Source organism: Phaethon aethereus, assembly GCF_964289735.1.
Source record: "Phaethon aethereus genome assembly, chromosome: 26".
NCBI classification, from domain to species: Eukaryota; Metazoa; Chordata; class Aves; order Phaethontiformes; family Phaethontidae; genus Phaethon; species Phaethon aethereus.
In genome coordinates this window covers 2,897,529-2,922,991 of record NC_138602.1, presented here as the reverse complement: position 1 = coordinate 2,922,991, position 25,463 = coordinate 2,897,529, and the positions used below count along the sequence as shown (strand labels likewise).

At 43.3% G+C, this 25,463-nt stretch overlaps 1 protein-coding gene across 1 annotated transcript; it reads left to right on the top strand.

The window, feature by feature from the left end:
- Positions 1-1,174: 1,174 nt before the first annotated feature.
- TIMM44 (translocase of inner mitochondrial membrane 44) lies at positions 1,175-24,835 on the top strand (the record flags this gene model as incomplete). The annotated part of the gene is made up of 13 exons (XM_082010898.1): positions 1,175-1,207; positions 3,419-3,526; positions 3,989-4,159; positions 4,692-4,772; positions 7,615-7,764; positions 10,249-10,388; positions 10,889-10,974; positions 12,822-12,914; positions 13,265-13,389; positions 15,031-15,081; positions 17,039-17,128; positions 20,902-21,012; positions 24,716-24,835. The coding sequence occupies 13 exons, from the start codon at positions 1,175-1,177 to the stop codon at positions 24,833-24,835; spliced, it is 1,359 nt and encodes a 452-aa protein (XP_081867024.1).
- Between the last annotated feature and the right edge of the window lie 628 nt (positions 24,836-25,463).

The window sequence follows — 25,463 nt, the reverse complement described above, 5'->3', positions numbered from 1 at the left end:
AGTCAGGGGTGAGGTGCAGGTGAAAGGCAGAAGGTGTGGGTTATTTCACCTTCTGCAACAAATAAAGTTTTAATAACAACAAATGGAAAGTTACTATTTTTGAGTGGGAATTCTCATGGCAGGTTAACTGAAGCTTTATGCCAAAGACAGGATTTCTTGCCCTTACCTCCCTTTGAGAGCTGTGTGGCCTCCAAAATCAACTTCTGCTTGCAGAAATGGGAAATGAAAAGATGTTCTCATTTTGGACTTGGTTCTGTCAGCAGGACAGAGTGAGGACCACTGCTCTGAAAATGCACCAACAGGCATTGTTGTGCAAAGAAAAGCTCAGAAAGCTGTTTGAAGTGTAATCAACTGCAATTATTAAACTAAAGCTTATCTGACTTGCCTTCTGCTGAAAGGTCGCTGGCTGATGATATGATAACTACTGAATTGCGCTGCAAGAGCCAGAGTGGCGTCAGAACTCCTAAATGTGGAAAACCAGCTTGAACTAGCTCTGAAAATTGTCAGACTACTACTTTTGTAGGAAAGAAATGTATCATGGTTTAGCCACAACTTGATCTTGGTCTTTTAACCCTTTCTCTCCTCCACCCTCCTCACCATAAGCTTCACGGTAACATACTCTCATGAATGCCTCCTGCGTGCTTCAGACCATTGCCTTTAGCTTTTTTTTTCCTCAATCATGAAAATCTCGTGTAAGAGGTTCCTGCTCTCTCCACTACCCCCTTCTCTTGCCCCCTCCCTTTCCCACAAGCATTTGTGGGATGAAACTGCCGCATTAAACTCAGTTGTATTCCACCAATTTTGCTGGTTTTGGTTTTATATTACAGTTCATGAATAAAAGTTTGCTTTTTGCAAAGGTAAATCGGGCCAGGAACCGCAGGAGCGGGTGTGGGCCCTGGGGCGGAGGGAGGGGGGGCTGCCGCAGAGCGAGCGAGAGGAACTGAGGCTTCACTTGGTATTTTGTACTTTGGAGGGGGACCCTCCCCCGCCCAAACCCTCACCCCGGCAGCATTTTGCTTCGCAATAAAAACGTCAGTGAAAACGTTGTCGGCGTCTCTGTGCAGCGAGCCAGCCCGCGGCCGCTTCACGGGCCGCTGGGGCCCGCGCTGGGCGGCGCGCGGGGCTGACGTCACTGCACGGCGACGCGCCGAAGGTCACACGCTGGGCTCGGAAGATGGCGGCGGCGGCGGGGGTCGGCGGCTGCCGGGTGAGCGCGGGGCGGTGGCCGTGGGCGGCGGCTGCTCTCGCCGAGGGTCGAGCCGGCTCCGCGGGCCGTGGGTGAACCGTGGGACTGAGGTGTGGGCGGCGGGAGACAGCCCCGGGCCGTGCCCGGTGCCCCGTGAGGCGCGGCCCGGCCGGGCCCGGAGCTGGGGTTGCCGTGAGCGGGAGCGCCGGGGCTGAGCGCCTTGGCCGTGCCGTGCCGGCACGGAGATGGCGGGTGCCGCCCAGAGCGATGGCCCAGCGCCCGCTCCCTCCTCTCCCCTCCCTCCTCACCCGCTGCCCGGCCGCGGCGGGGCTGCTGAGGGACGGGACCTGCCCTGAGGGCTGTCAGACCCGTGGCGAGAGCGCCTGGGGGCAGCTGGAAGCTCCTCTCCCCGCTTCAGTGTCCCGGCTTGTCCCTCAGCTCAGCCAGGGGCTGTTTAGCCCAGCTCGTTCTTGGAGCTTCCAGAGAGTCTTCACGGAGCTGCCGGTGATGCTGAGCTGCTCCACTGATGGCCTCTTGCGAGGTTTAAACCTGAACGTGAATTTTTCTGCCGTGTTGAGCAGGTGAACGGATGTGTGAACTGGATGCAAAGCTTCTGGCTTTAAAAGCCACTTTTTAGTACATCATTCTTTGAAGGGAGTTGATCTTTTTTTGTCCCCAGAACTGAACATGGGATTAAGCATTTCTGCTCAGTAGCATGGAAGAAATGTGCCTTTCGGTTAAGAACTGCAATGAGTTAAATCCAGCAGGCAGTCTGCCCCAAGTTTTAATGCCATTCTTACAGTTAGTATAGATCTTCAAGGTATGCATATAATATCTAGTTTGCTCTTGCTTGCCTCAAAGCCTGGCCCAAGTGATGACTTGGGCAGCAAGGTTTGAACACTATGGGTAGCGTTTCGTTCCTTGATTTAAACTTGATACTTTAAGCGAGTGGAACTTAGGTATAACTACAGAGGCAATAAATAAGAGGGAGCTGAATTTAAAAGATGTGAGTTAATAGAAGCGTAGGAACCAGCGAGTTCACGTAACGCGTGTCTTTGGGTCGGCAGGATGTGTGGGGCTATGCTGTTACTTCTCAGAAGTATAGTCTGGATTTAGCTTGTGGTGTTTGGCAGCGCCGTCACTGCAGCCACAGGACCAGACAGCATGGCTCTTTACAAACCCTTTTCAACATCTAGGAGCCTGATAAAGAGCTGGACACTCTATTGTTAGGTTGGACACAGAATTAAATATTCTCAGTTTACAAATGGGTTTCTCAAGTCTTTTAATGGCAAAGCACATTTGATTTGTCCATGTTTTGTGGTTTTTTAAACATTTTTTTACGGTGAGTTGAGAGATGGTCTGGTAGACAAAGAGCTTGGGTTGCACGATTTGGTAACACAGGCCCATGAAGAACATGAGCTTAATTTGAGGTAAAAGGTGCCACTTTGGCCTGACTGGAGGGCGGGCCAGATAGGTTTTCCCAGAATGTGAGAAAGAGGAGCTAGGCCAGTGCTGAAGGGCCATTTTTAAAGTAAAGACAAGAATCTACAAGCTGTGCCTACTCTGCTTTCAGTGTAGGGTGGTGACCTGAAAGATTAGCTATGTGATGCAAGGATTTACAGCTTGTGATCTCAGCAAGGCACAGCAGAATTTCTCAGTGATCATTCTGTGATCTAGTGTATCCTTTCTGGTCTGTGACTTGTGGCGAAAGGTGTTTGTCTCTGACTTCAGGCAGCACAAATATATACAAAGGGGTCCTGGGTTTCCTCCACAGCTGGGAGAAAGTTATGTTTAAAGCCTGAATTTCTAGAAAAGAAAGTTTGTAACATAATATAATGTAATATAATATTTTATTATGTTTCAATATTATATAACAGATGTTTCAACTCAAGGATGGGTTTACTCGTGCATCACCTTTTTCATAAAATCATGGGTCTGTGAAGCATGTATATAGTAATTGTGAAAAGTGTATTGCTCTGTTTTGGACTGCAACTTTGATTTCATCAAAATGAACTTGTGCGCGGATGTTGTGCTGCTCAAACACATAACAGAGTTTTTGTGGATGACTCTTACCAAACCAGCCTGCAGCGTTTCTTGGCAGCACTTGGGATGTGTTCCCAGACCACCAGTGGTTATTCTCTGTTTGCGGTATTGTTTCCTTTCTTCCTTCACTCTTTAAGACTGCTGTCGTCTTGTATTCTGTGCTAACCTGATCTTACATTTTTATTGCAGAAATGTCTCCTCAGTGGCATATGGCTTATATCCAGAAGATACCCAGTTCCTGTAGTCCACAGGGGTACAGCATATAGAATGAGCAGGCCTGTTTTAGAGATCTATCAGGTTGGTTAATGGCTGATTTTTTTTTAAATTTCAGGCTGAAAGTGGTTTCCTATTAGAGTACTGATCTAGTAGATGTGGATATGTTTCTGTGAAGCAGCAGTTCTAGGTTGAAAGTTTCCACTTTTTAAGATGTGTCTGATGAACTCAGGGAATTTTGTAGTAGCTGAGTCTAAGTTACAGAGTTCAGGAGTGGTGCTCTGATAACTTCATCTACCAAATTGTTTAACCCCGAACTAACCTAATGAACTAAAGCATCTCTTTTAATGGCTATATAGATGTACTTCACAGGGCATTAGAAATGTGTTGGACATCTGGCTGTTTTGAGGATAAAAAAAAAAGCTGCTGCTTTTTCAAGGTAGCTGTATGTTTTTCACATATTTTAGAAGTGACCCAGTGCTTGGCTTAAGTAAATCTACCTGCTGGCTTTGATACTTGCTTAATTTAATGTCTGATTTTCTTTAGTCTAGATGCTACTCTTCTGGAGGAAGAAAGGGTTTTATATCAGGTTTTGTGGAGAACATCAAACAGGAATTAGCGAAAAACAAGGAGATGAAAGAAAGTATTAAAAAATTCCGAGATGAAGCTAAAAAGCTAGAAGAATCTGATGCGCTTCGAGAAGCAAGGAGGAAATATGTAAGTCTTCCTGATGAATTTCTTTGATGTTTTCATTGCCCACTCACTGAGCTATTACTGTTCTGACTGTAAATTTGAATCTTTCTGCAAATGAACTGTTTAGTTCAGCACACCTTTTTTATGAGAAGTTCTGCTTGGTTGGAAATACTGACTGGTAAATAGATGCATTAGGGTGGTTTGTGGTTTTTTTTTTTTGTTTGTTTGTTTTTTTGGGTTTTTTTGTTTTGTTTTTTTAGTGGAAAATCTTTCCAGCAGACCTTTCACTGGATTTCCCAAATAACGAGCAGAGAAAATAATGAGACATTAAATTTAACATTGGCAGTATTTAAATCTTCTTTTGTGTTCTTTGAAGAACTATAAACAGCGTTACTTGGAAAAATGAAATGCAGATGCTGGTTACTCAAGTAGTGTGCTCCTTAAGATGCAGCTCTCTTTGCCCTCGATTACAGTGTTAATGGGGTGTGCTGTGTGCTAAACTGTTTTTGAATATTTTCTGTCCTCATAGTTACATGCAGCATGTTTTTTTCCACAGAAAACCATTGAATCTGAAACAGTGAAGACCTCTGAAGTGATTAAAAAGAAACTTGAAGAAATAACTGGTACAGTTAAAGAGGTAAAATGCAGCTAGGGAAGAATCTTTCCCTAAGGCAGTTCTGCTCTAAGGTTATGTGTTCTTTGTCCATTTGAAAAATCACCCTTTCTTTTTTCTTGGTGAAAGGTGGTTGCTATTCCAAAGGTGATCACTATTCTGAATCTTTAAGGCCAGAGTCATTAACAAAATTGCAGCAATAGTGTTTGATAGATTTCTTAGTCAGTGTGTGGTCAGAGGACAGGCACTGCCCAGTGATTCCTCTCAGATTTGGTGACTGGATATAGTCCTTACGGTTCTGCATTGTCTAGCAGTAAAAAAAAGCCTTGGGGTGGTTCTTCCACTGGAGGGCACTTAGAGCAATGCTGGAAGATCACCCTGGAAGTTCTTTAGCAGATGTGACTCTTCATGCTGACATTTCTGGCTACTAATGTGATAGGGCTTCTGGCTGCTTACTGCATGTTGAAAAAGACTTGCAACATCAGAGGCTCCAGGTGCTGTAAGTAGAAGTGCTGGTGGTATAGTTGAGTGCTCTCCCTTAAGTTAGTGTGCTGTAAGTGATCCCATGGCTCTGCGTGTCTTGGGAATAACAGAACGCCTGGAGGAGCAGGCATTGTTCGTACCTAACAGGTATGAGTGTCTTCCATTCTAGGCTCAGACTTTAAGGATCACTGTGTCTATGTAGATCTACTTTTAAGCAATTGAGTTCAAGTTATTTTTTTAGGCTGGGACTAAGCACTGCAGCTTGTGCTCATTTACTTCAGTTCTTGTCCGAGTTCATCCGGGCAGCAGATGTATTTGAGTGTTTAGTCATGCTTTGACTTTTTATCTCTGGAGTAAATTTATGAGGAGTCTTCCTGATAGTATTTTAAAATATGGAATAAACTGGGCGGGAGTGTTGATCTGCGGGAGGGTAGGAGGGCTCTGCAGAGGGATCTGGACAGGCTGGATCGATGGGCTGAGGACAACTGTATGAGGTTTAAATAAGGCCAAGTGCCAAGTCCTCACTTGGGTCACAACAACCCCGTGCAATGCTACAGGCCTGGGGAGGAGTGGCTGGAGAGCAGCCTGGTGGAAAAGGACCTGGGGGTGCTGGTCAACAGTCAGCTGAACATGAGCTGTTCAGGAGTGTGCCCAGGTGGCCCAGAAGGCCAACAGCATCCTGGCCTGTATCAGCACTAGTGTGGCCAGCAGGAGCAGGGCAGGGATCGTGCCCCTGGACTCAGCACTGGTGAGGCCGCACCTTGAATCCTGTGTTCAGTGTTGGACCCCTCACTACAAGAAGGATACTGAGGTGCTGGAGCGTGTCTAGAGAAGGGCAACGGAGCTGGGGAGGGGTCTGGAGCACAAGTCTTATGAGGAGCAGCTGAGGGAACTGGGGGTGTTCAGTCTGGAGAAGAGGAGGCTGAGGGGAGACCTCATCGCTCTCTACAACTACCTGAGAGGGGGTTGTGGTGAGGTGGATGTTGGTCTCTTCTCTGAGGTAACTAGTGATAGGATGAGAGAAAACGGCCTCAAGTTGTGTCAGGGGACGTTTAGACTAGATATTAGGAAAAATTTCTTTCCTGAGAGCGTAGTCAAACATTGGAACAGACTGCCCAGGGAGTGGTGGAGTCACCATCACTGGAAGTGTTCAAAAAATGTGTAGACGTGGCACTTCAGGATATGGTTTAGTGGGCTTGGTGGTGTTGGGTTGATGATTGGACTTGATGATCTTAAAGGTCTTTTCTAACCGTAATGATTCTGTGATTCTCTTAAAGGGAGTACAAGATTTTCTGCAGTAAGCTACAGCTGAGAGGTACTTCAGGAGGCTATTCCTAGTCTGTCAGTTGAAGTGTGTGGACTTCATGCTCATAGCTAGGCTGCACAGAGCAGAGTGAGCTTAGCTATTTTCAGCAGTGGTTTAAGATCAAAGCCTGTGTGATTATTCCCAACACTTGCAGTCAGATGCAGGATCCCTGCTGAGAAACTGAGAAACAGCCAGCCAAACACTGGACTTTAAACTCTGTGCAACATGAAGTTTGTGGGGACCCGCTCTCTGCTGTGCTCCTTCACTCTCGTTCTGTCTAAATGTGCTTTGATGAGCTTAACTGTGTGTACAGTTATGAGCTGGGTGTAATGCTCTTTGCTGATGTGGACATAACCAGCATCTTTTCAGTACCGTTGAGGCCTCTGTAAGCATCTTTATTAGCCAAATCTCATTGACAAACAGGGAAAACCATTGAGTACTGTTATCCTGTAGTGTTAGCCTGTCATTTGTCTTCCTCTGAGGTTGTGGCTTGTGATCCATCCAGGGCTGGTTGCCTGCTGCCAGTGAGATTTCTGAGATCCTCAAGGATCTGATGTGTGCCGGTGCAGAATGCAAGGGTGACCAGCTGCTGGCAGAATCCTTTTCACCTCCTGCACACGAGAGCCCGGCTCTGTAAACGCAGCCAAAGTGGTGTATATGGAGGTGTCGGATTGAGAAAGGCGTTTCCTAATTGGGCAGGAAGAGTTAGAAGCAAGAAGTACTTGTTTCAAAGGAAAGGACTGGGGAATTTTAACTCTGGCATCATTGTTCCTTCTCTTTGATGTCAAGAAAAATACATATTGTTTTAAAATCTATGAATAGCAGCTATTACAAATGCATATGGTCCCATGAGTAGCCAAATTTGTTGTTCTGCACAGAGGTGTCGGCTAATGCTGCAGTGCCAAGCCATGGTGTCCTGGTAAGTCTCCCCTGTCACATGTAACTGTGTGTTCACTTTAGGTTTGGTTAGTCTTGTCATGTGTGCATTAGGAGGTCTTTAGCATTCACGAAAAGGAGTTACTCAAAATGAGTTTTCACCCAAAATGACCTTTTCTTTCCTGTTTTGTTTTGTTGCAGAGTTTGGATGAAGTAAGTAAGAGTGATATTGGCCGAAAGATAAAGGAAGGTGTGGAAGAAGCAGCAAAAACAGCAAAGCAGTCTGCGGAGTCAGTGACAAAAGGAGGGGAGAAATTAGGCAAGACAGCAGCCTTCAAAGCTATTTCTCAGGTACGTAAGTCCCATCATGCTCTACAACCCAGCGCTGTGGGCACAGCTCATTAACATGGAAGTGATGTGTGAATTTCTGCTGAGTATAAAATTAAATGCAAAACTCTTACAGCAAGACCGTGTGAGCCATTGGAATGAGCTGATAAATTAGGGAGAAGTATTTTGCAGGTCTAGCATTCACTCAACAACCCTAGAAAAGTGTAAGTCTTGAGTAGCTGAGCTTCTGCTGAAATGTGTTACCGGAAAAATGGGTTGCTGTGCTTGTGGAGTAGGGCGGTAAATGTCCCTCTTCTGTAGGCAGCTACTGGTGGTACTCCTGGGAACTGCTGACTGACAAACCGGCTTGCTTAGAGCTCTCCTTTTCTAGAAAATATACAAGCACTCATATGTTTTGCTGTTAAGCACTCATATATTAGCCTACAAAGAAGTGTTCCCCGTGAGTGGTTTCTCATGCCTCCTGTGAGACTTTGGCCCCTGTAACTCCTCTACCAGGCCAGAAGGAGGATCACCTGCATCGGTCATGTCAGTTCTCTTTCTGTGTTTCTAATAAGACATCATCTGCTAAAGGTCGCTTCTAGCCATAGCTGCAGATCACATTATACACTATTATTATTTTTTTTTGTGTGTATGTCTGTAACGAAACCTGTTATCTTACTCCAGCAGCTTCCTAATCGGAGAACTGTTTGTTCGTCATGCTGCTAGGCCAGACTTCATAAGCAGGGAATGATTTTATGGGACCTTAAAGTAAATTTGTTGAGTCTTAAAGATTTGTTTTCCCTGTAAACAGATGAACCTTTTGATTCATTGTTAAATTTAAGTGATTCACAGAGCTTTTATAGGCTGCGAGCAGTTCTTGTAGCTTTGCTATACCTTCTAGTATGCATGTAGGATTTAGAATATTCAGTCTACTCCTTCAGAAAACCAAATACGCTATCTTAGAAATTGTAGTAGTAGTGTCATTTTGAGATCCCCATTGCTTCAGTATTTAGGAGGAATTTTATTTGTATAATCTAGAGGTAGATGGTATCCACAGGGCCTTGTGTCTTGTTCTCTTCTCTGCCAGGTTCCTCAGATGGTCTTTTAGACTCAGTAGGAACAGACTGAGCTTTGGAGCTTTTTATTTGTTTATCCTTGATGCTTAAAGTCACTTGAACTCCAGTTTCTGCTTCATATCAGATCTCTGGCATCTATTCCATCTAGGTCCTGAGCAGTGTTGTAACTTCCTTAAGGAAGGAGTCACACTGCCTTTCAATAGGGGAGGATGAGTTATGCTGGCAAAGCTGTGCGTTCTCCAGAAAATTCCTGCATAAAATAAAGTTGAAAAATAACAGCCCCCATAAAGCCACATGATGCTTTGGGCTACATAACTTACATGTCCTCAATAAAAACATGAATTGGGAAAAAGCTGTGTATAAAATCAGAGAGTAATAAATAAAGAGTGTATATAAAATCCCTTTCTGCCTGCGTGTGTCTAGTTGTAATAGGAAAGTGTACTTATTGTGCAACAGATCTTTTATAGGTACAATCATTAGAGAAGGCACTGCTCAAAAGTTAAGTAATAAAAGTAGAGCAGTCAAGGTGAAGGAGAAACACTAAAAATGCCTTTTAGTCCCAATCCCCATTGAAGTGTACAACAAAATTCCCAACAATGGTTGCAATAGGATGCAACTTCTGCTTGGCAAAATCTGAATTAAGGATGTAACTATTCACTGATGAGATGTATACCGGTCCGGATTTATCAAGTCCTTTTTCTTGATGTAGCCTCACCCAAGAGGGAGATTATCTCCTATCTCTCCTTTAGTATAAGCTGAACTACTGTCATTTTTTTTCACATCTCTTCTCTGGCAAAAACAGTTTGCTTCGAAGTTACTTTCTCAGCTAGAAGGTGTGTAGAATTCTGTACAAAGTGAGGCCCCTTTTTGTTTTGGGGAAAGCAGTACTCCTGTTTGTTTAAGCTTGGGCCTAGAACCTGGATTTTATTGACGTTTCAGGTGGCTTTGCAGTTAGTTGTTGGTGTTGAAGTCTTTCTTTTCCCCTATGTCGGATACCTGGAATCATTCTTCCTTTTACCTGGGGCTTGTCATTCTATCAGCGGCTGCTGTCTGCTGTTGAGGGCTGATAAGCCTGCCTTCCTCTGGCTTGATTTATTCTGATTTAAACTCTGCAGAGGTTACCCCTTATCACCTGTCAGGTTTGACTGTGTCCATAGCTTCTAGTATATTGTGTTTTTTCTTCAGGTTGATGCAATACAACCATCTGTTTGCTGTCCTAGACTGTTAACTTCTTAAGCAGAAGGCCTTGGTACTGGTGCATTTGTTGATAGACATCAGCAAAGATGCATTTGCTGAGTAAGGGAGAGGAGAATAACCTGTGGTTTCTTATCTTTTTTGTTGTTTTTTTTCCTTCAACAGAAGCGATTTTTAGTTTCTGGGGAAGGGCAAGGGGGAACGGTAAATCAACCTAATAGGGATATTTTCCTTTCAGGGAGTAGAAACCGTTAAGAAGGAAATAGATGAAAGTGTTTTAGGGCAGACTGGTCCTTACAAACGTCCGGAGCGACTACGAAAAAGAACAGAATTCTCAGGCGAGAGGATTAAAGAGGAGCGAATATTTGAAGCTAATGAGTACGTATTGGATGTAATTTAGGGTGAATATTTCTCTGTATAATTTGATAAAAACTTTAAAACTTAACTACAGGTCAGGGATGGTTAAAATCCAAGTGCTGAAGTGAGGCTGTGGGGTGAGGCGTGACCTAGCAGAGCAGGTAGGTCTGAGAGCAAATTTCCAGCATAAGTTGATGATGTTGAATCTTCCGATAGTGAAACTGGGCACTTAAAATTTTAAAGTGGGTACATAATGTTCTGACCTGAAGTTTTGACTTGTGCATGTGTTACGTTTTCTCAGTTCTAATGCCTTGCTATCGAATTGCATTTGGCAGGACTAAGTCTGAGCTCCTTTGCTTTCTCTGCTGCCTTGCTCCACTAAGTTGTGTATCATTTTTGTGGTGTATCAGCCTCGGTGATACTGCATGCTGCGGTGATATTCGTGAGGATGTCCTCCTTTTTATTCTTACTCAGTTGTAAGTTACTTGTTCACAAGTACGCATGTCTTCTGCACTTTCTAGGGAGGCCATGGGTGTGGTGCTGCATAAAGACTCAAAATGGTATCAGCAGTGGAAAGATTTCAAGGACAACAATGTGGTCTTCAACAGTAAGTGTTCCAAAGACAAAGGAGTAGCACGTTCTTTTCCCCATTCTGGTTCTTGCTGTGTTGGATCTAATGCCATCTGTGCAACTAGTCTCAACATAATGCAACTCGTAGGCATTTTTTTTGTTGTTGTAGCTGTTGCTGGGAGGTGGTGTGAATGGGAGGTAGGCGTAGTTGACAACACTGCAGCTTTTCCAAGCTGCTCCATCTGTGTGCAGACCTCTCCCCTGGTCAGACATTGTTTTTGATCAGTCCCTGCTCCCTGTAGGTACCAAAACCTGCTTTGACCATTGCTTAAAAAGAACTGAACTCTGTTCTTTTTCCTATTTTTATTTTTTCAAGTCAGATCCACTCTGGCACTGGGAAGAGGCCAGGGCATGCATGCATGTCACCAGGGAGAGGGCAGGCAGATCTCTTCTTCCTGACCTTGAGCTTATGATGAGGAATAATCTTGTCTTCAGTGAGCTGGTTTCTGTTGTCATCTGCTTAGAACTCTGGAATGTGTGGGACTTTGCCTCCTTTCTGTTTTTATCGCAAAACCTAAAAGTGCTGAATATCTGTCCTGCAGTGGGCAATAACTTTTGATGGTTACCTAGACACTTAATGTTTCTGAAAGGCATAAAGAAGCCTGAGACCAGAATCCTTCAACAAAACAAAACAGTCATTGTCAGTGTACTGCAGGGTAAATGACTTGTTAAGGAACAGAAAGATTGAGTAAAAGTGCAACATATAATTAACTTTGGATTGTGTTTCTTCCCAACTTGTTTTAAAGTAGTGCTCCTTGGGGAGGTATCAGAGAATGGGGTTTTTACATCCCACTTGTTAGCCTTTCCAAGGAGATGCTCAAACCTCCAAAGCTCCCCACATGTCCCATCCTCCTGTCCTGTGCCATCTGCACGAACTCTAGGCTTTGTCTAGATTTTATGCATATTTCCAAGACTCTGGTTTTGCAATTCAGGCAACAGGGCAGCTGTGGCTGCACCAGGCTCTACAGTGTGTTCTCTCCCTTTAGGTACCACCAGTACCCGAGAACACAGTGTGTTTTTTGGAAGGAGCGTAAGCTTCAGGGCAGGATTCCAATTGTTAATTGACGTGGTGGGAAGAAGCTTCCCTGCAGGGCCCATTATCCTGCAACTACCTTCTGCAGTTCTGCTCTATCTGATGATGTCCAGAGACAGATGAGTTGGTTGAGCTCTTAGTTTCTTGCAACAATGCCTACTTGCTTAAATGGCTTTTTTTTTTTTACTTCACCCCTTGTCCTTCTTTCTGCATTTGAGATGGTGCTTTGCAGGAGTTCTCCTTCCCCATCAATGACTTCTGTAGTTTTGTGACATGCTCGGCTTGCTTTCTTATCAAGATTGAGAAGTACATAGAGCTGCTTAAAAACTGCATCCTTACTGATGTCTTGCTATTTTATTAAAAATTGGCAAGGTTTAAGGTCTATTCTTGATTTTTTCCTCCCCCCTTTCCCCCTCAGTTAAACTTTCTGGTGTTGGTTTCATATTGCTACATCCTGCTACCCCTTGTAGCAGACTGAATCAAGGGGTGCAAGCAGACTGTTACTGGGGTAAGCAAGTCTAGTGTATTTTCCACTGAAAACCTGCATAGAAGGTCCAGAGTTTCTGGCAGCTGAAGTCAGAGAAACTGTCATTCTCCTAGTGACTGTTGCTGATAATTAAGAACATTGCAGGAAGCTGGGGAGAAAAGTAACTGTTGAAATTGGAACTCTTTAATCAACAAAGAGATTTAGAAGAGAACTTGCAGGTTTAAGCTGCAACCCATTGCATGTTGTTTCCTAATTCGGGAATGTAGTGGAAGGACACTGCTGCTCATGTCTCCTCTCCTTTCAGGGTTCTTTGAAATGAAAATGAAGTACGATGAAAGTGATAATGCATTCATTCGAGCTTCCAGAGCTGTCACAGACAAAGTCACTGATTTAATAGGTAATGTTTCATCATTGCTGTGAAAGTGCATCTCTAGCCTTTTAGCTCTGTTCCTAGTCACTGTTAGTGCTGTTGTCCTCCGTGTGTTACTAACCTCTGGGGCAGATTCTGGAGCTTTATAATCTTTTGTATGGCTCATTATCCAGTATCATGCAGTGTAGCAGCCTGCTGCTGGGTCAGAAGTGCAGTGCGATGATAAGTGCTTCTGTGGGATAAATCTCAAGCCTAACTTAAAGTCTGTGGTCATTCCCAGGTGACTGTTCCTTCCCTCTGGTATATAACCAGAGGTTTTTCTCTTGTTTTCTGGTAAGAGTTGCCACGCCACCAGTCTCACTGAATTGTTTTATTAGGTGGATTGTTCTCAAAGACGGAAATGTCTGAAGTTTTGACAGAGATACTCAAAGTGGATCCATCCTTTGACAAAGACCGTTTTTTAAAGCAGTGCGAGTATGATATAATCCCCAATGTCTTGGAGGTAAGGTGGGGGTAGAGTATGATGAATTTGTTTGGTTCTTTTCTTTCGCTATAACATGGAAGATTTTTCTTTTAGTTTTCTGATGCTAGGAAAGTATTTCCTTCTCAAGAATCTAGCTTTGCACAGAACATGAGATAGCCTTGGGAAAGGAAGTTGGGTCCCACATAACAATTTAGTTTAAACCCATATTTCATAATTTAGTAGGCTAGCAAATTTTTTTCTGGCCTTGAAAGCAACTAACCGTCTTCTCCTATGACAAATGATGTGGGCATCAGAGGGATCAAACTGAAGTAGGTGAACGAACAGTACTGGGAAAATGGTGATATCAAATATTGATAAGGGAAAGAATTTGGTGCATAGGTACTGCTGGATTCTAAATGATCTGTGGCTGCTTGGGAAGAAGACTGGCTCATGACAAATGGTTCAGTGAAAATATTCCTGGCACTAGCCAAGGAAGTGTGGGGAACTTAACGTTTTTAAAGGCTGAAGTATAAAACCACTCAAGAGGATAGCACGGATAAAGGATGTGACCTCGTGTATAAATGGATATAGTTCCTCTCACTGTATGTCAGAAAAGACAGAGCGAAAGTAGGGGATTTGAAGAAATACAGCAGAAATTGTTTTGAGAGATTTGCATGGACTAGCAAACCTGAGGCTTGAAGAGATAAACAGATGCTGAGAGAGAGCAAAGTGTTGTTTTTCTCGTCCTACAATATAGTGCAGTGAGTGATCATATCTCAGATTGATACATACTAATATGCATGTAGAAATATTTGTGATACTCCTAGTCATGAAGTAGCATTATCGGATGAATAAAAAAATAATTTAATGCTTACAGCTGCAAATATCCAAACTGATGCATAGTTAGGTTTTGTCACTGCTGTCTTTGTAGTGACTGACTTGCGTATCAGTTCTGTGACTGGAACTGTAATGTCGACAGTAAAGACAGGCCTGTCATGGTGAATCTGCTTTTCCTAATGGTGCTGTGTCATTAAAGCAAGCTGCAAAAAACGAGCTCTTGACTCCTGGAGAATAAATTTTTCAAAGGAGAGGTTTTTGCAAACTGTAGGTAGCCAGCTTAACAGATACCATCAGGTATGAGGATTTATAGGCATTATATTGAAAAAAACCCTGCCACATATAACTAACTTTATCTTGAAATCTGCTAAATTCCCAGCATCTGTCTTACTACAAATTCCAGGTGTTTTTTACACTACAATTTCCAGGTGTTTTAAAGATAAACCTTTTCATGAGTTGCAGTGTGATTCTTCTGTTTGTTCTGTGCCCTGAACTTTTTGCAGTCTTGAAAACTGCAGATCTATTTCTGGTTTGTATTCCTGCTTCTGTTAGATCCCACCTCCCAGGATTTCTGGGTAGTATGCATTCTGCTGACTTTTTGGACAGGAAGGTTTAAGGTAGCTTTTATCTTAAATTATCAAAAGCTTTATGTACATCTGACTCAGTACGTGTATGTTTATAGAGGTTCTTATTGCTGTTCCTCTTTGAAGCTCCTGTCCTTCTTCAGGGTTTCACAAGATGTAGGATTTAAAATAGTTTGCTGCTGCAAGTGCTGATAATTTCAATTCTCTGATACAGGAGGTGCTTTAAAATGCTCCTATCTTATTTGATTTTCTCTTTTAGGCTATGATGTCTGGGGAGCTGGATATTCTCAAGGATTGGTGCTATGAGGCGGTAAGTAGAGCTACTAAAATGTCTCAAGGTTATGATTATCCTTTTTAAGTAGGTGCGTTGTGCTTCCTTTGCTTGCAAGCTGTCCAACTGTTGCATCTATGATGTTGCTTATCCGCTTTGCCCATGTAACATGTCCATACTATAAAACATGAATGCAGTCAAGTGTACATGCTGAACTTCTGGAGTAGTCTGGGTATGAGAGGAGACCTGTTTAGAGACAGAAAGCAAGTCAAGAGCTAAGCTCAAACTAGTCTAACTAGCTCCAGTTCTGCACTGCCCTTCTCGATGCAGAAGGGCTTTAGTAGAGCCTGTATCCCAGATATGGGATGAGAGGGTGCAGAGACATTTGAGCTGACCCAAAAAAGTGATGCTTTTCTGCTTATAGAGTCAAGCTGTCCCTGGAGCTACTATACAAACACAAGTCCACTGCAATATCCCAGCAAATAATGCTGGCAGGTTGAAGTTTTTCTGAAATTGCAGCATAGATAATCTGCAGCCTGGGTAATATCACTGCAGAAAACTGAATTTTGTTTTGTTGTACAAAAACTGGTTTTCTTTTTGTACTGGGATAGATTTTCAGTGTTGGATCCACTTCTCGAAACAGTGGGTATGAATTGATTGTGAGTCAGTGATTGTGTTATTGTCCACGTAATTTCACGAAAGCAGATCCTTTCCTGACAACATCGGTAGACACTTGTTCTGGTTTTTACCCTGCTCTAAGATAATTGTGTTGTAGGCAACGCAGAGCCATCTAAAGAATTTAGTTGCCTAAAGTGAATGTTCTCCTTACTGATCACCACCACCAGAGGGCTGGAAATGCACACGGTGGAAGAGGCAATTTTTTTATTAAATTTTTATGATTAACGTCTTTGTAACAATATTGCAGTATGTAAGAGTAAGATATTTAAAGCAGTCTGAAAGTAAAGAAAGTTTTTTGTTTGCTCAAGCAACCTTTGAAATGACACTGTAGAGTTAATCTCCAATCTCTAGAGGGTAGTAGCAGATTCACTGCAGTTTATAAGACAAAAAGCAAACCCTTCTAAGCTAGTTGTAGTTATAAATTAAGCTCATAAGTCAAGAATCATCTGTAAGTAAGCCAAGGGAAGAAGTGGGAGTCCTATTAATGACAATCCAGGAGATAAAGGCTCTTGAACAGAATCATACCCGAGTCTTAAGTTTGTGATAGTGGTCACTGAAGTTTTGGAATACAAACCAGTAAGGCAAAAACTTATTGAAGTGGCAGGTATACCAACCGAGCTGCAGGTTGCTGCCAGCCCACTGGCTTTATAGGTAGAGTTTGTGGCTCATAGAGCTGTGTCTGCCCGCTGTCCTCAGAATCCCTGATCTGTAAGTCCAACTTCACTCTAGTAACTTTACCAGTATACTTCTGTAGGATATTTGCGTTTAAATGCTTGTGATGAAGGTTAGAAGATTCGTGGTGGGGCGGTAGGTAGGGACCGCCTCCTGTTTGTTTATACCTGCCAAAAATATGGTGATCATGCTGGAAGCAAGTAGGAATTCACTATCCCCAACAACAGTTCTTGATGCATAAATAACGAAGCATATGTGCATGTGCCTAGAAGCAGCCAGGAAATGCTGGTCTGCCTCCAGGGTCTAGCTGGGTGTTAGGAAAATAGCTTCCCAGACTGTTTTTCCTTGTCTTCTGTCAAATCAGAATCACAAGTGCCTTGTCTATCAGGTGCGTGCTCTGTTGTGAGTGATGGATCTCCTGGTCTGTCCAGGGGTGATGGGATTTTTAGTGAGAATTTGGTTATGTGAAGCCCAGAGCATTTGATGCAGCTGTTTGATACCTTGCAAATCATACATGTTCAGCACATTTGCAAACAACTGACTTTTATTCTTCTTTCTTTTGATTGTTCTCTCTAAGCAGAAACCCCCTTTTTCTTTGCGATAGAACAAATTCAAACGTGTAACACAAGTTTGTTGCTTCATTTAGACTTACAGTCAGCTTGCTCATCCAATCCAGCAAGCCAAAGCCATGGGTCTCCAGTTCCACTCCAGGATTCTTGACATTGACAACATTGATGTGAGTGTCCTTTTCTATATTTCACCTTGGGGGATGAATCAGAAATTCAAGACCTGAGGAGGAGTTTTCTTCTTTGCTCTGACTGCTGGTTTTATTTGCCTCATGCTACTCTGGTATTTGCCATTTCTGCTAACAGAGGAACAGATCACCACTGCTGGAAGGGAGAGCTCATGGGACAGATTCGCTACTGTGTGATCAAGCCTAAGTTACAGCGTTGTGGTTTGTCTCCTCTCTGCCAGGGCACCTTGGTCTTAATCACTAGCATATAGATTGAGAAAGGCTAATAATAAAGGCAAATAGCACTGACGCGGTGCTTTCATGGAGGGCTTTGTCGGTGCTTACTCTGGACGATAATGCGCGATACTTCGTGACTCAAGGTTGTGCCGTGCAGGAATGGCAATTAAAGAGACCTAACCGCTGTCTTGGCTGGCTCTGGATGGGTGGGGAGATAACAGCTGCGAGTGGAGCCATGGGCTCCTTAGGAGCCTGTTGGTAGCTGGGGATTCTGTCTGCACAGTCATAACACTCTCCGCGTTCTCTTAGTTCCGTAGTACTAAGGACTATTGAGGAGCCAGAGGTGTTACTGTTCTAATTAGCAGTAAGTCTACAGTAGTCCTTTCATTTAATTAAGTCTTTAGTGTCATCGGTCACTGGCCCTCAAGTTTTCATTCAGATCTTTCTTTCCTTCAATGGCAAAGGTATCTCAAAGAAATGACTGCCTTTAGCCAGACCTTTCCTATCCCATAACCAGCTCTGCTGTGAAGGAAATGTGCAAGGGAAGGAGGGGAACAGGGCAGCTGCACACCGGTGCTTTAAAACATGTGTGGAAATAGTCAGATCAGCCATTTGCCTTTGTCATCAAAGGTGCTAACTCAAAGGCAGCAACATTCACTGCGTGTTTCTGTTGGAACAGAAATAATATATTATGGTATATTTGTCCAATATATTGCAGCTGTGCAGTATTATCCTCAATAAAATTATAAGCTGAATCCATTAAATTACCGTAAAGCCAACTGCAAGGTCATTCCTGTAAGAACAGAGAACAGTTAGAGCTACTTAACAGGGGTCTAAACCCAGAGGTGGTCTGGTCCAAGGTGAGGATGCGGAGGATTGGAAACTTTCAGGTAGAGATGGAAATGGAGTATGGTGATAAAAGGATGCTGTTCAGAAAGTGGGATGTTCTAGATGATGTTGGGTGTATTGGCTGGCCAGGTGTTTCTCACTTGTGGTCACACCCCTGCAAGACAAGAAGTCAGGAAGAATTCAGCAATTATCACAGAAAGCCGAGAGAACAAAGTCTGATGCTCTTGGTGGTTTGCTGAAAGGAGGACCACTGATGGTGATTTTTCTCTACCTGCAGCCCTGTGCAGGAGTCTCTCTTTTTGTGCCCGCATCATTAAAAAACTGGAGTGGGTGCAGGAGAGCTCCAGAAACATCTGAGCAAATGCCCTACAGCAAGAGGCTTAGTTGACATGTGTAGCCCTACAAAAGAACAGCGGGAATGGACTTGATTAATGACCACGTATCTTCACGGGGAGCAAGAAGATCCTCTACAGGGCATCTCTTCCCACAGAAGGCTAATGTCTGGTCCTCTTCCTAGGACTGTTTTGCCTTTTGGTCTTGATAGGCTTCTCATTTTCTCTCATCCATCTGGGTTCAGAGGAAGCCATTCCTACCTTTTCGGTAACTCTCAATATTAACTGCAAGCATGTGCCAAATGAGCGGGAAAATTTCTGTGGCATCTGCAATTCTCTTGATTATCTTCATCAATAAATAATGCATTGTAACAAAATTAAAGCTGTGGAAGCAATAAACATGATTGCTTCTTTCTAAGCATCTTATTTAAATCAAAGGTTTTTCTGTATAGTGTCTAGGAGACTTGATTTCATTGTATGCTAAATAACTTTTTTCCTCTGTAGGTGCTGATTAGTATAGAACTGTGCACAGATTCTGAGTGGCAGCTGGAAAGACATTTTGTTACTGACTTGTTTTAAATGCTTGTATTTTCACATGAAATTTCTCAAGAAAATTACGCCTTAGCTGGAAAATGATTGATATGGAACATAAATGAGTGCAGTTCTTGTTGTGCTTTCTGTATTGCGAGAAAGGGGGATAAAGGGTGTTGTGTGTTTAAATTTTCAAATGCATTTCTCTAGAGGAGATTTATAGGAGTATGTTGAGTGATCTCATCCAGAAAAACAGTTCAGTGAGTTTGGAAAAAAAAAAAAATTTAGAGGATTTAAGGGAATTCACATGCTGCAAAGTTGGCAGCATTAAAATTAAAGTCTTTCAAACATAAGCATCTGAACTCATGTTCCAGGTATTTGCTTAAAGCATTCTCTACTTCACTAGACAGCTACTGCCTTTAAATTTAATGGAGTTTTGGATCCTTGATACTTCTTAGGACTATTTATTTGGCTGCCTAAATGTAGTTTTAAATATGTGACTTGTGAAATGAGGTTTCTGAACTTAGTGTAGGAGGAGTGATAGAAATACTCTCTTGATTATAGAGGCTTTTGGGAATCATAGTACTAAAAAATAAAGCAATACTGGTACGGAAGTCTTGGTGCCTATAAGGGATACAGCCTAGTCAGTGATACGGCCCTCCTCCTCCTCCTCCTCCTTGAAACCCACGTGGAAATTTATGTTGTCAAATTATCAATGCCAAGTGGTGTCGTATAAAATGTCTGTCATGGAAATTGGTCCGACAAAGAGCTGTGAGATCTGGCTTTTGATACTCGGGTGGAAGGCATTGTGCATTGCTGAATGAGTCAGGCCCGTTCCAGAAACGCAGTGTGGACTGGGATGGTGTGAGTTACTGCAGAGCTGGGGAGCTGATTCCCTCCGATTAAGCAAAGCAGCATTGCAGTAGTGCTGAGTTTTCCTCAAGGGAGAGCAAAATATAAATAAATATATCTATATATGCACCTTTGTGAATTATGGCACAGTCTTGTAACTGTCTCTGGCGATGCATTCTTCATTATGTGATAAAATGCAATGTTTTTGAAATGGTATCTCTCATATACGAAAGAGTATAATCACGTCACCTTAAGTGTGAGGTAGTATGGTTACCTTTTTGGGTAACACGGACAGTAACTCCAGAATCACTGAAGAGCCAGATATTCTGTAGCGTACTGCATTCCCGTAAAAGAAACAGAAGGAGGGTTGTATTTTTTTTAAGAGCACAGCTTTGGAAAACAAAACTTAATTCTCCATTCCTCTTTGCATTTCAGTGAATAAGTTCTTTAAATTTTTAAAGGAGTGACCTTCGAACAGAGAAAAAACAACTGTCAAAAGGTTCTCACCTTGAAGTCTTTCTATTACTTAGTTCTTTTTGTCTAGTTCAGACAACTTCATGTGGAAGATTCATTTAAAAGCAAGAGAAAAAAGCTTCAGTCCATGTACTTTCTGAAGAAAATGTCTTTTTTTTTTTTTAAGAGCAGGGTTTCTGTTATTTTTGGTTCCTAATTTGGAAATAATGGAACGGAGCTTGTTCATGTTTCCCAGATTTTTTGACTTGTGAAAACTTTCAGAAGAATTTTGGGAAAGCTTGTAAGTACAGGGAAATTTTTGGGGAAAATGCTTTGCAATAAGGTCTACAGCATCTGTGTTAACAAAGCAGATATAACCTGTCTGATAGAACTAGATCGAGCTTGGGGAGAAGATGGGATTGTTAGCAGTGTCAAGCCATAGCAGCTGTGTTAAATACTTGACGCTTTTATGTTAATGGTCAGAAATTGTCTGTTTTCTAATGGAATTTTCTTTCATTGCAGCTGGCTATGGGGAAGATGATGGAGCAGGGACCAGTATTAATCATCACTTTTCAGGCTCAGGTCGTGATGGTAATTAAGAACCAGAAAGGGGAAGTGGTAGAAGGTGATCCGGTAAGTAATGCTCGTTGGCTGTACGTGTTTTCCTTGGGTTCCCTGCTAGGCACCTCGGTTGCTATGGAGTCATCCACCGAGGGCAGTGGGTACCCGCACGTCCTGCGTTCACTGGTATGCGTAATACTGCATCTTGTCTTGGTTCAGCTCGGTGTCGGCTGTTTATTCCCGTCAGACTCTGAGTGTTAACGACCCATTAATCAAGAATTGCGCTATATGAGGAGAGTCTGCAAACATCTAGAATGGACAGAGAAAGGGATATTTTAAATACACAGTGAGGAGAGGAGCTGGAGCTATGACCACCAGCAGCGTTTTCTCTTCCAGTTGCTGCTGTGCCTCGGCCAGCATGCTGCAGTTATTGCCGGTGAGTTCTGCTCCTTTGGCACCCTCTGGGACAGAATTGAACTGTCCTGCTGTTGATTAAAGCTCCATCACACAGCATCCACCCGATCCTGTTCTTCTTTTCTCCCTTTTCCTTTCATAAAGAGCACAAAGATGTTCTGCAAACAGGGTGGGAGCTGGAGTTAAGTCGTTTGCAGGAGATGGGGAAAATCACTGTAAACAACTGGAAGTAGAAGTTCGTGTTTTTGGCTGCTGCCTCCTTACACTAGTACAAAGTATCTTACAGCGCCACAAGCCTTTACTTACTGAATCTCTCCCAATCCAACATCAGTTGTGTTAGATGCTGCACCTGGTGCAGGCTTCTAATGGGAACCTGTGACACAGGGTGATTTGTGCAGCCAGTCTCTGGCGTCTCTGTGGTTTGTACTTCACTGTGGTTTAGCTTTTAACACTGCGAGTCCAGCCTGCCTCTTCTGTTGTCAGTGATGTTAAACTGAGCCTGGCAGACGTAAGCACAGAATATGCTTATTACCAGAGTTAAAGACACAGCAGGCTCGAGGAGCCCCTGCGTTTTCTGGAATACCTTTTGTTCTCAAGTGGCTCACTATCCAGACAGCTCTGCCGTGTATTGTGTCTGCACAATGTTTAAGTAGCTTAATGATATATAATGGGGGACATTGTGAGATGCCGGGAGCTGGCAGTTTCTAGCAGACTTCCATTAAAATTAATACATGCATTTAATAAATATTGGCTTTTTGTAACCATTCTCTAGTCCAGGCTGTAAGCTTACAAAAAAAGGGACTAATTTTAATGATGGGGCCCATCTGGACTGATTTACAGCCTGTCACATCGACTGCAGGGGAGGAACAGCTGATATAGTGATTTCTTGCATTAAATTACTGCATTCCTAGAAGATAGATATTGATGTGATAATTATTGAACAGGATATCAAAGTCCGTTTGCTGTCTGATTTCTCTGGAGCAGCAATAAATCAGGGAGATGCATTAAAATTCTCCATTGGAAACAAAACTTGAGCTTTAATCAAATGTCAGATGTAGGCTGGCTGGTAACTATGATTTGGTGTTAACTGCTGAGCTGCTCCTGTGGAGTATTGAACAAGTGACCTTCTAGGGAAAAGGAGCCTCAAACTGTAAACTCTCTAAATAGAAATCATGTGCTTGTAGCTGCTGTGGTATTTTACCTGGTTGTGATTGTTAAGTTCTTACTGCGGTGCTGCAGGCTCGCCCCCAGTGGGGAGATGTGGGGAGACCAGGCAGCCTGTGACGGGGTTGGACCAGGTGTTGTGGTTGGCAAACGTAGGGGATCCCTGTGGAGCCCCACAAAATCAGTCTGGGAAAATGAGGTCTTGGACAACCCATCGTGCGATGCTGCGAAGTCAAGGGAATCTTTTTAAAATTAGGTCCTGAAGGACTGTGAGACAGGATGCTGTTTGTCACAGCAGACTGTGGGATTAAACGACAAATTTCTGCCTTGCATGCATGGCCATCACAGAAATCTGCCTTTGGGAGTCCGCAGATGTTTGCTGTCCCACTTTCTGTGAATATATGCAGCAGCATGCACTGTACATCGAGGATTAAGATGTACCCTATTAATAAAAGCACCAGATCAGAAACCCAGAAATCTCTCCGCTTTGGAAACATGTAATTTTTATGTTTTCTCACATCTCATTTCCAGGAAGGAAGCTGTGCTAGTTGTTCAGTACTGCGTGCTGTGAAATCACCAGCAGCTCTAAGCTTATCTGCTCTTCATCCCCTCAGAAATACTATGTTCAAGAACATAAACTTTTCCAGATGTAGCAGAGCTTTGACGCTGAAGTGTATGATTAAATTCCCTTTCATTACACAATCTTACAAAATGGACTTTGAAAATCACAAATCACAAAAATCATACCAATTAAGGTGCCACTGGCAATGTTAAAAATCAGTTATGTTACCTGCTTCATCTTGAGCTTATACGTAGCGTTTTATACTCAGGGAAGACCTGTTAGCATTGCTGTGGCTGGTACATCAATGCGCAGCCTGTCTTGAGCAGGCAAAACTTCCGTTGTTTTTTTTTGTTCTCTTGTCCCCTCTGCTCTTCCTTCTGACATACCTCAAACGTCTATATGACTCAAGTTTTCAATCCCTTTTAACACTTCTGAGCCAAGCTGGAGCAAGTTAATCTTCTGAAATACCGAGCAAGAAAAAAATGACTTTATGATACGTGATATTTCTAAAGCATTAGTTTTCTAATGACTGGTCTGCTACAGAAAGTCTCCCTCCTCACATTTGTGTACCTAAATTATAACCTATAAAGATTCACACATTCAATCAAAAATGTAGTAGTTAAGTACACGTCTGGGAGCTGAGCCAATGCACAGTCTGATCTTTCTTATCTGAGGGAAATACTCTCCATGGTTAATGGCTAAATGATAAAATCAAAATAACCTTTGAGTTGCAGATTGGATCTGTGACACCGTGCCAGATCTGGGCTCCCTGCAGCCCAGTCTCTGGTGGGCAGTGTCACCTCTCTCCTGGGAGAGGCAGAGATTTTGTCACAGGTAGCTGCAGTGACTCTTCAGGGAGTTGTTTTCATCAGACCATGAGTGATGGCCTCAGGATGTGCTGAGATACGCCTTTCATCCTTACCGTGAACAAAACTGCTGGTGTTCTCATTACGTGCATTAAGGATGGAAAAGCTTATAGTTCTGTTTCGGTAACTGGTGAAAGCACTGTCTGCACAGCAAAGGTTTGATGGCAGCATTAGCGGGTGCCTGTGGCTAATGCTGTGGCTGGACTTGGTACGATCTGATTTTCATTGATAAATGTTGGGGTTTTTTTACTCTCTGTCTCTCCTCAGACCTGGTGATGATAATTTCTGGTTAATTTGAGCTGCTCAAATTGATGTGTGAGAGCTAGGGGTATAGCTGTGGGGAGGGGATGCAGCTCACGGGCTGATGTGGGAGAGGCAGAGTTAGAGCTGCAGGAAAGAGCCTAAACTTGAGTGAAGGTTACAGAGGACAGTACAGCCTGACGGCCGAACCAATTTGAAACCGGGAATTTCTGTTTAAACATAAGGTCGAATATTATCAAACTTGACAGTTAATACAAGTCAGCCAAAGACATTTGGAAACCCTAATTCTGGTTTTGGAAATCAAAAGTTATCTGTTCGTGACTGTGGTAAGTTTCTAACCACAATCTAGATGTTGCTGGAGCTATCCTTATTCGGGACTTTGGGGCTTAGAACCAGAGAGCAAAACCACAAGAACGATCTCTGGAGGAAGTGTGGAGCATGTCCCTATCAGCTCTGAGCTAGGTCTGTGACCATCACGCACGCTCTAACGACAGGATTTTCCTTCCAGGACAAGGTTCTGCGGATGCTGTACGTGTGGGCACTCTGCAGAGATCAGGATGAGCTCAACCCCTACGCTGCATGGAGGTTGTTGGACATTTCCTCATCAAGCACTGAGCAGGTTCTCTGAGAAGAATTGCATCCCAGGGCTTCCTGTACCTCTCTCGAAGCAACGCCATCTCTGAACTCGCACCAATCTGCTGTATGATGGACTGTGGGGGAAAGAGGCTAGATTGGTTCCTTTTCAGAAGAACAGTTTATTCAGTGTGCCCTCATTATACCAATCCCGATAATGAGCTGGATGAGTTTGACCTATCTGCCTTACGCTTTGCTGTGTCCTATCGCACTGTAAGGATGTATGGTAGATGTCAACGTGAATGGTCTGACACTAGCAGCTGCTGTTGGCTCCTTTTTTAACTGTGGCTGAAGGAGGCTGGTTTGGGTCCTCTATCTTTCCCAGTGCTTCCAATGATGGACAGAGGCGGGTATCGGAGTGTGAGCTTTGACGGGTCTAGTTCCCATCTGCTGTCAGCCTCTGGTAGCCTCAAAGCATCCCTGAAAAGAACTTAGAGGTGCTTTTAAGGCACGTTGGTCTTGGCTAACGTACATCTCTTGTACAAAGTTGCACCAATAAGCCTTCTGTTGCTGCGGTGTCTTGCACTTCGCCAAACCAAATACAATCAGGACTTTGCACATGACTTTGTTGGCGTGGAGCGGGGGCAGGATGGGGGGTGTTGGTGTCATCAGACAGGTTCTTG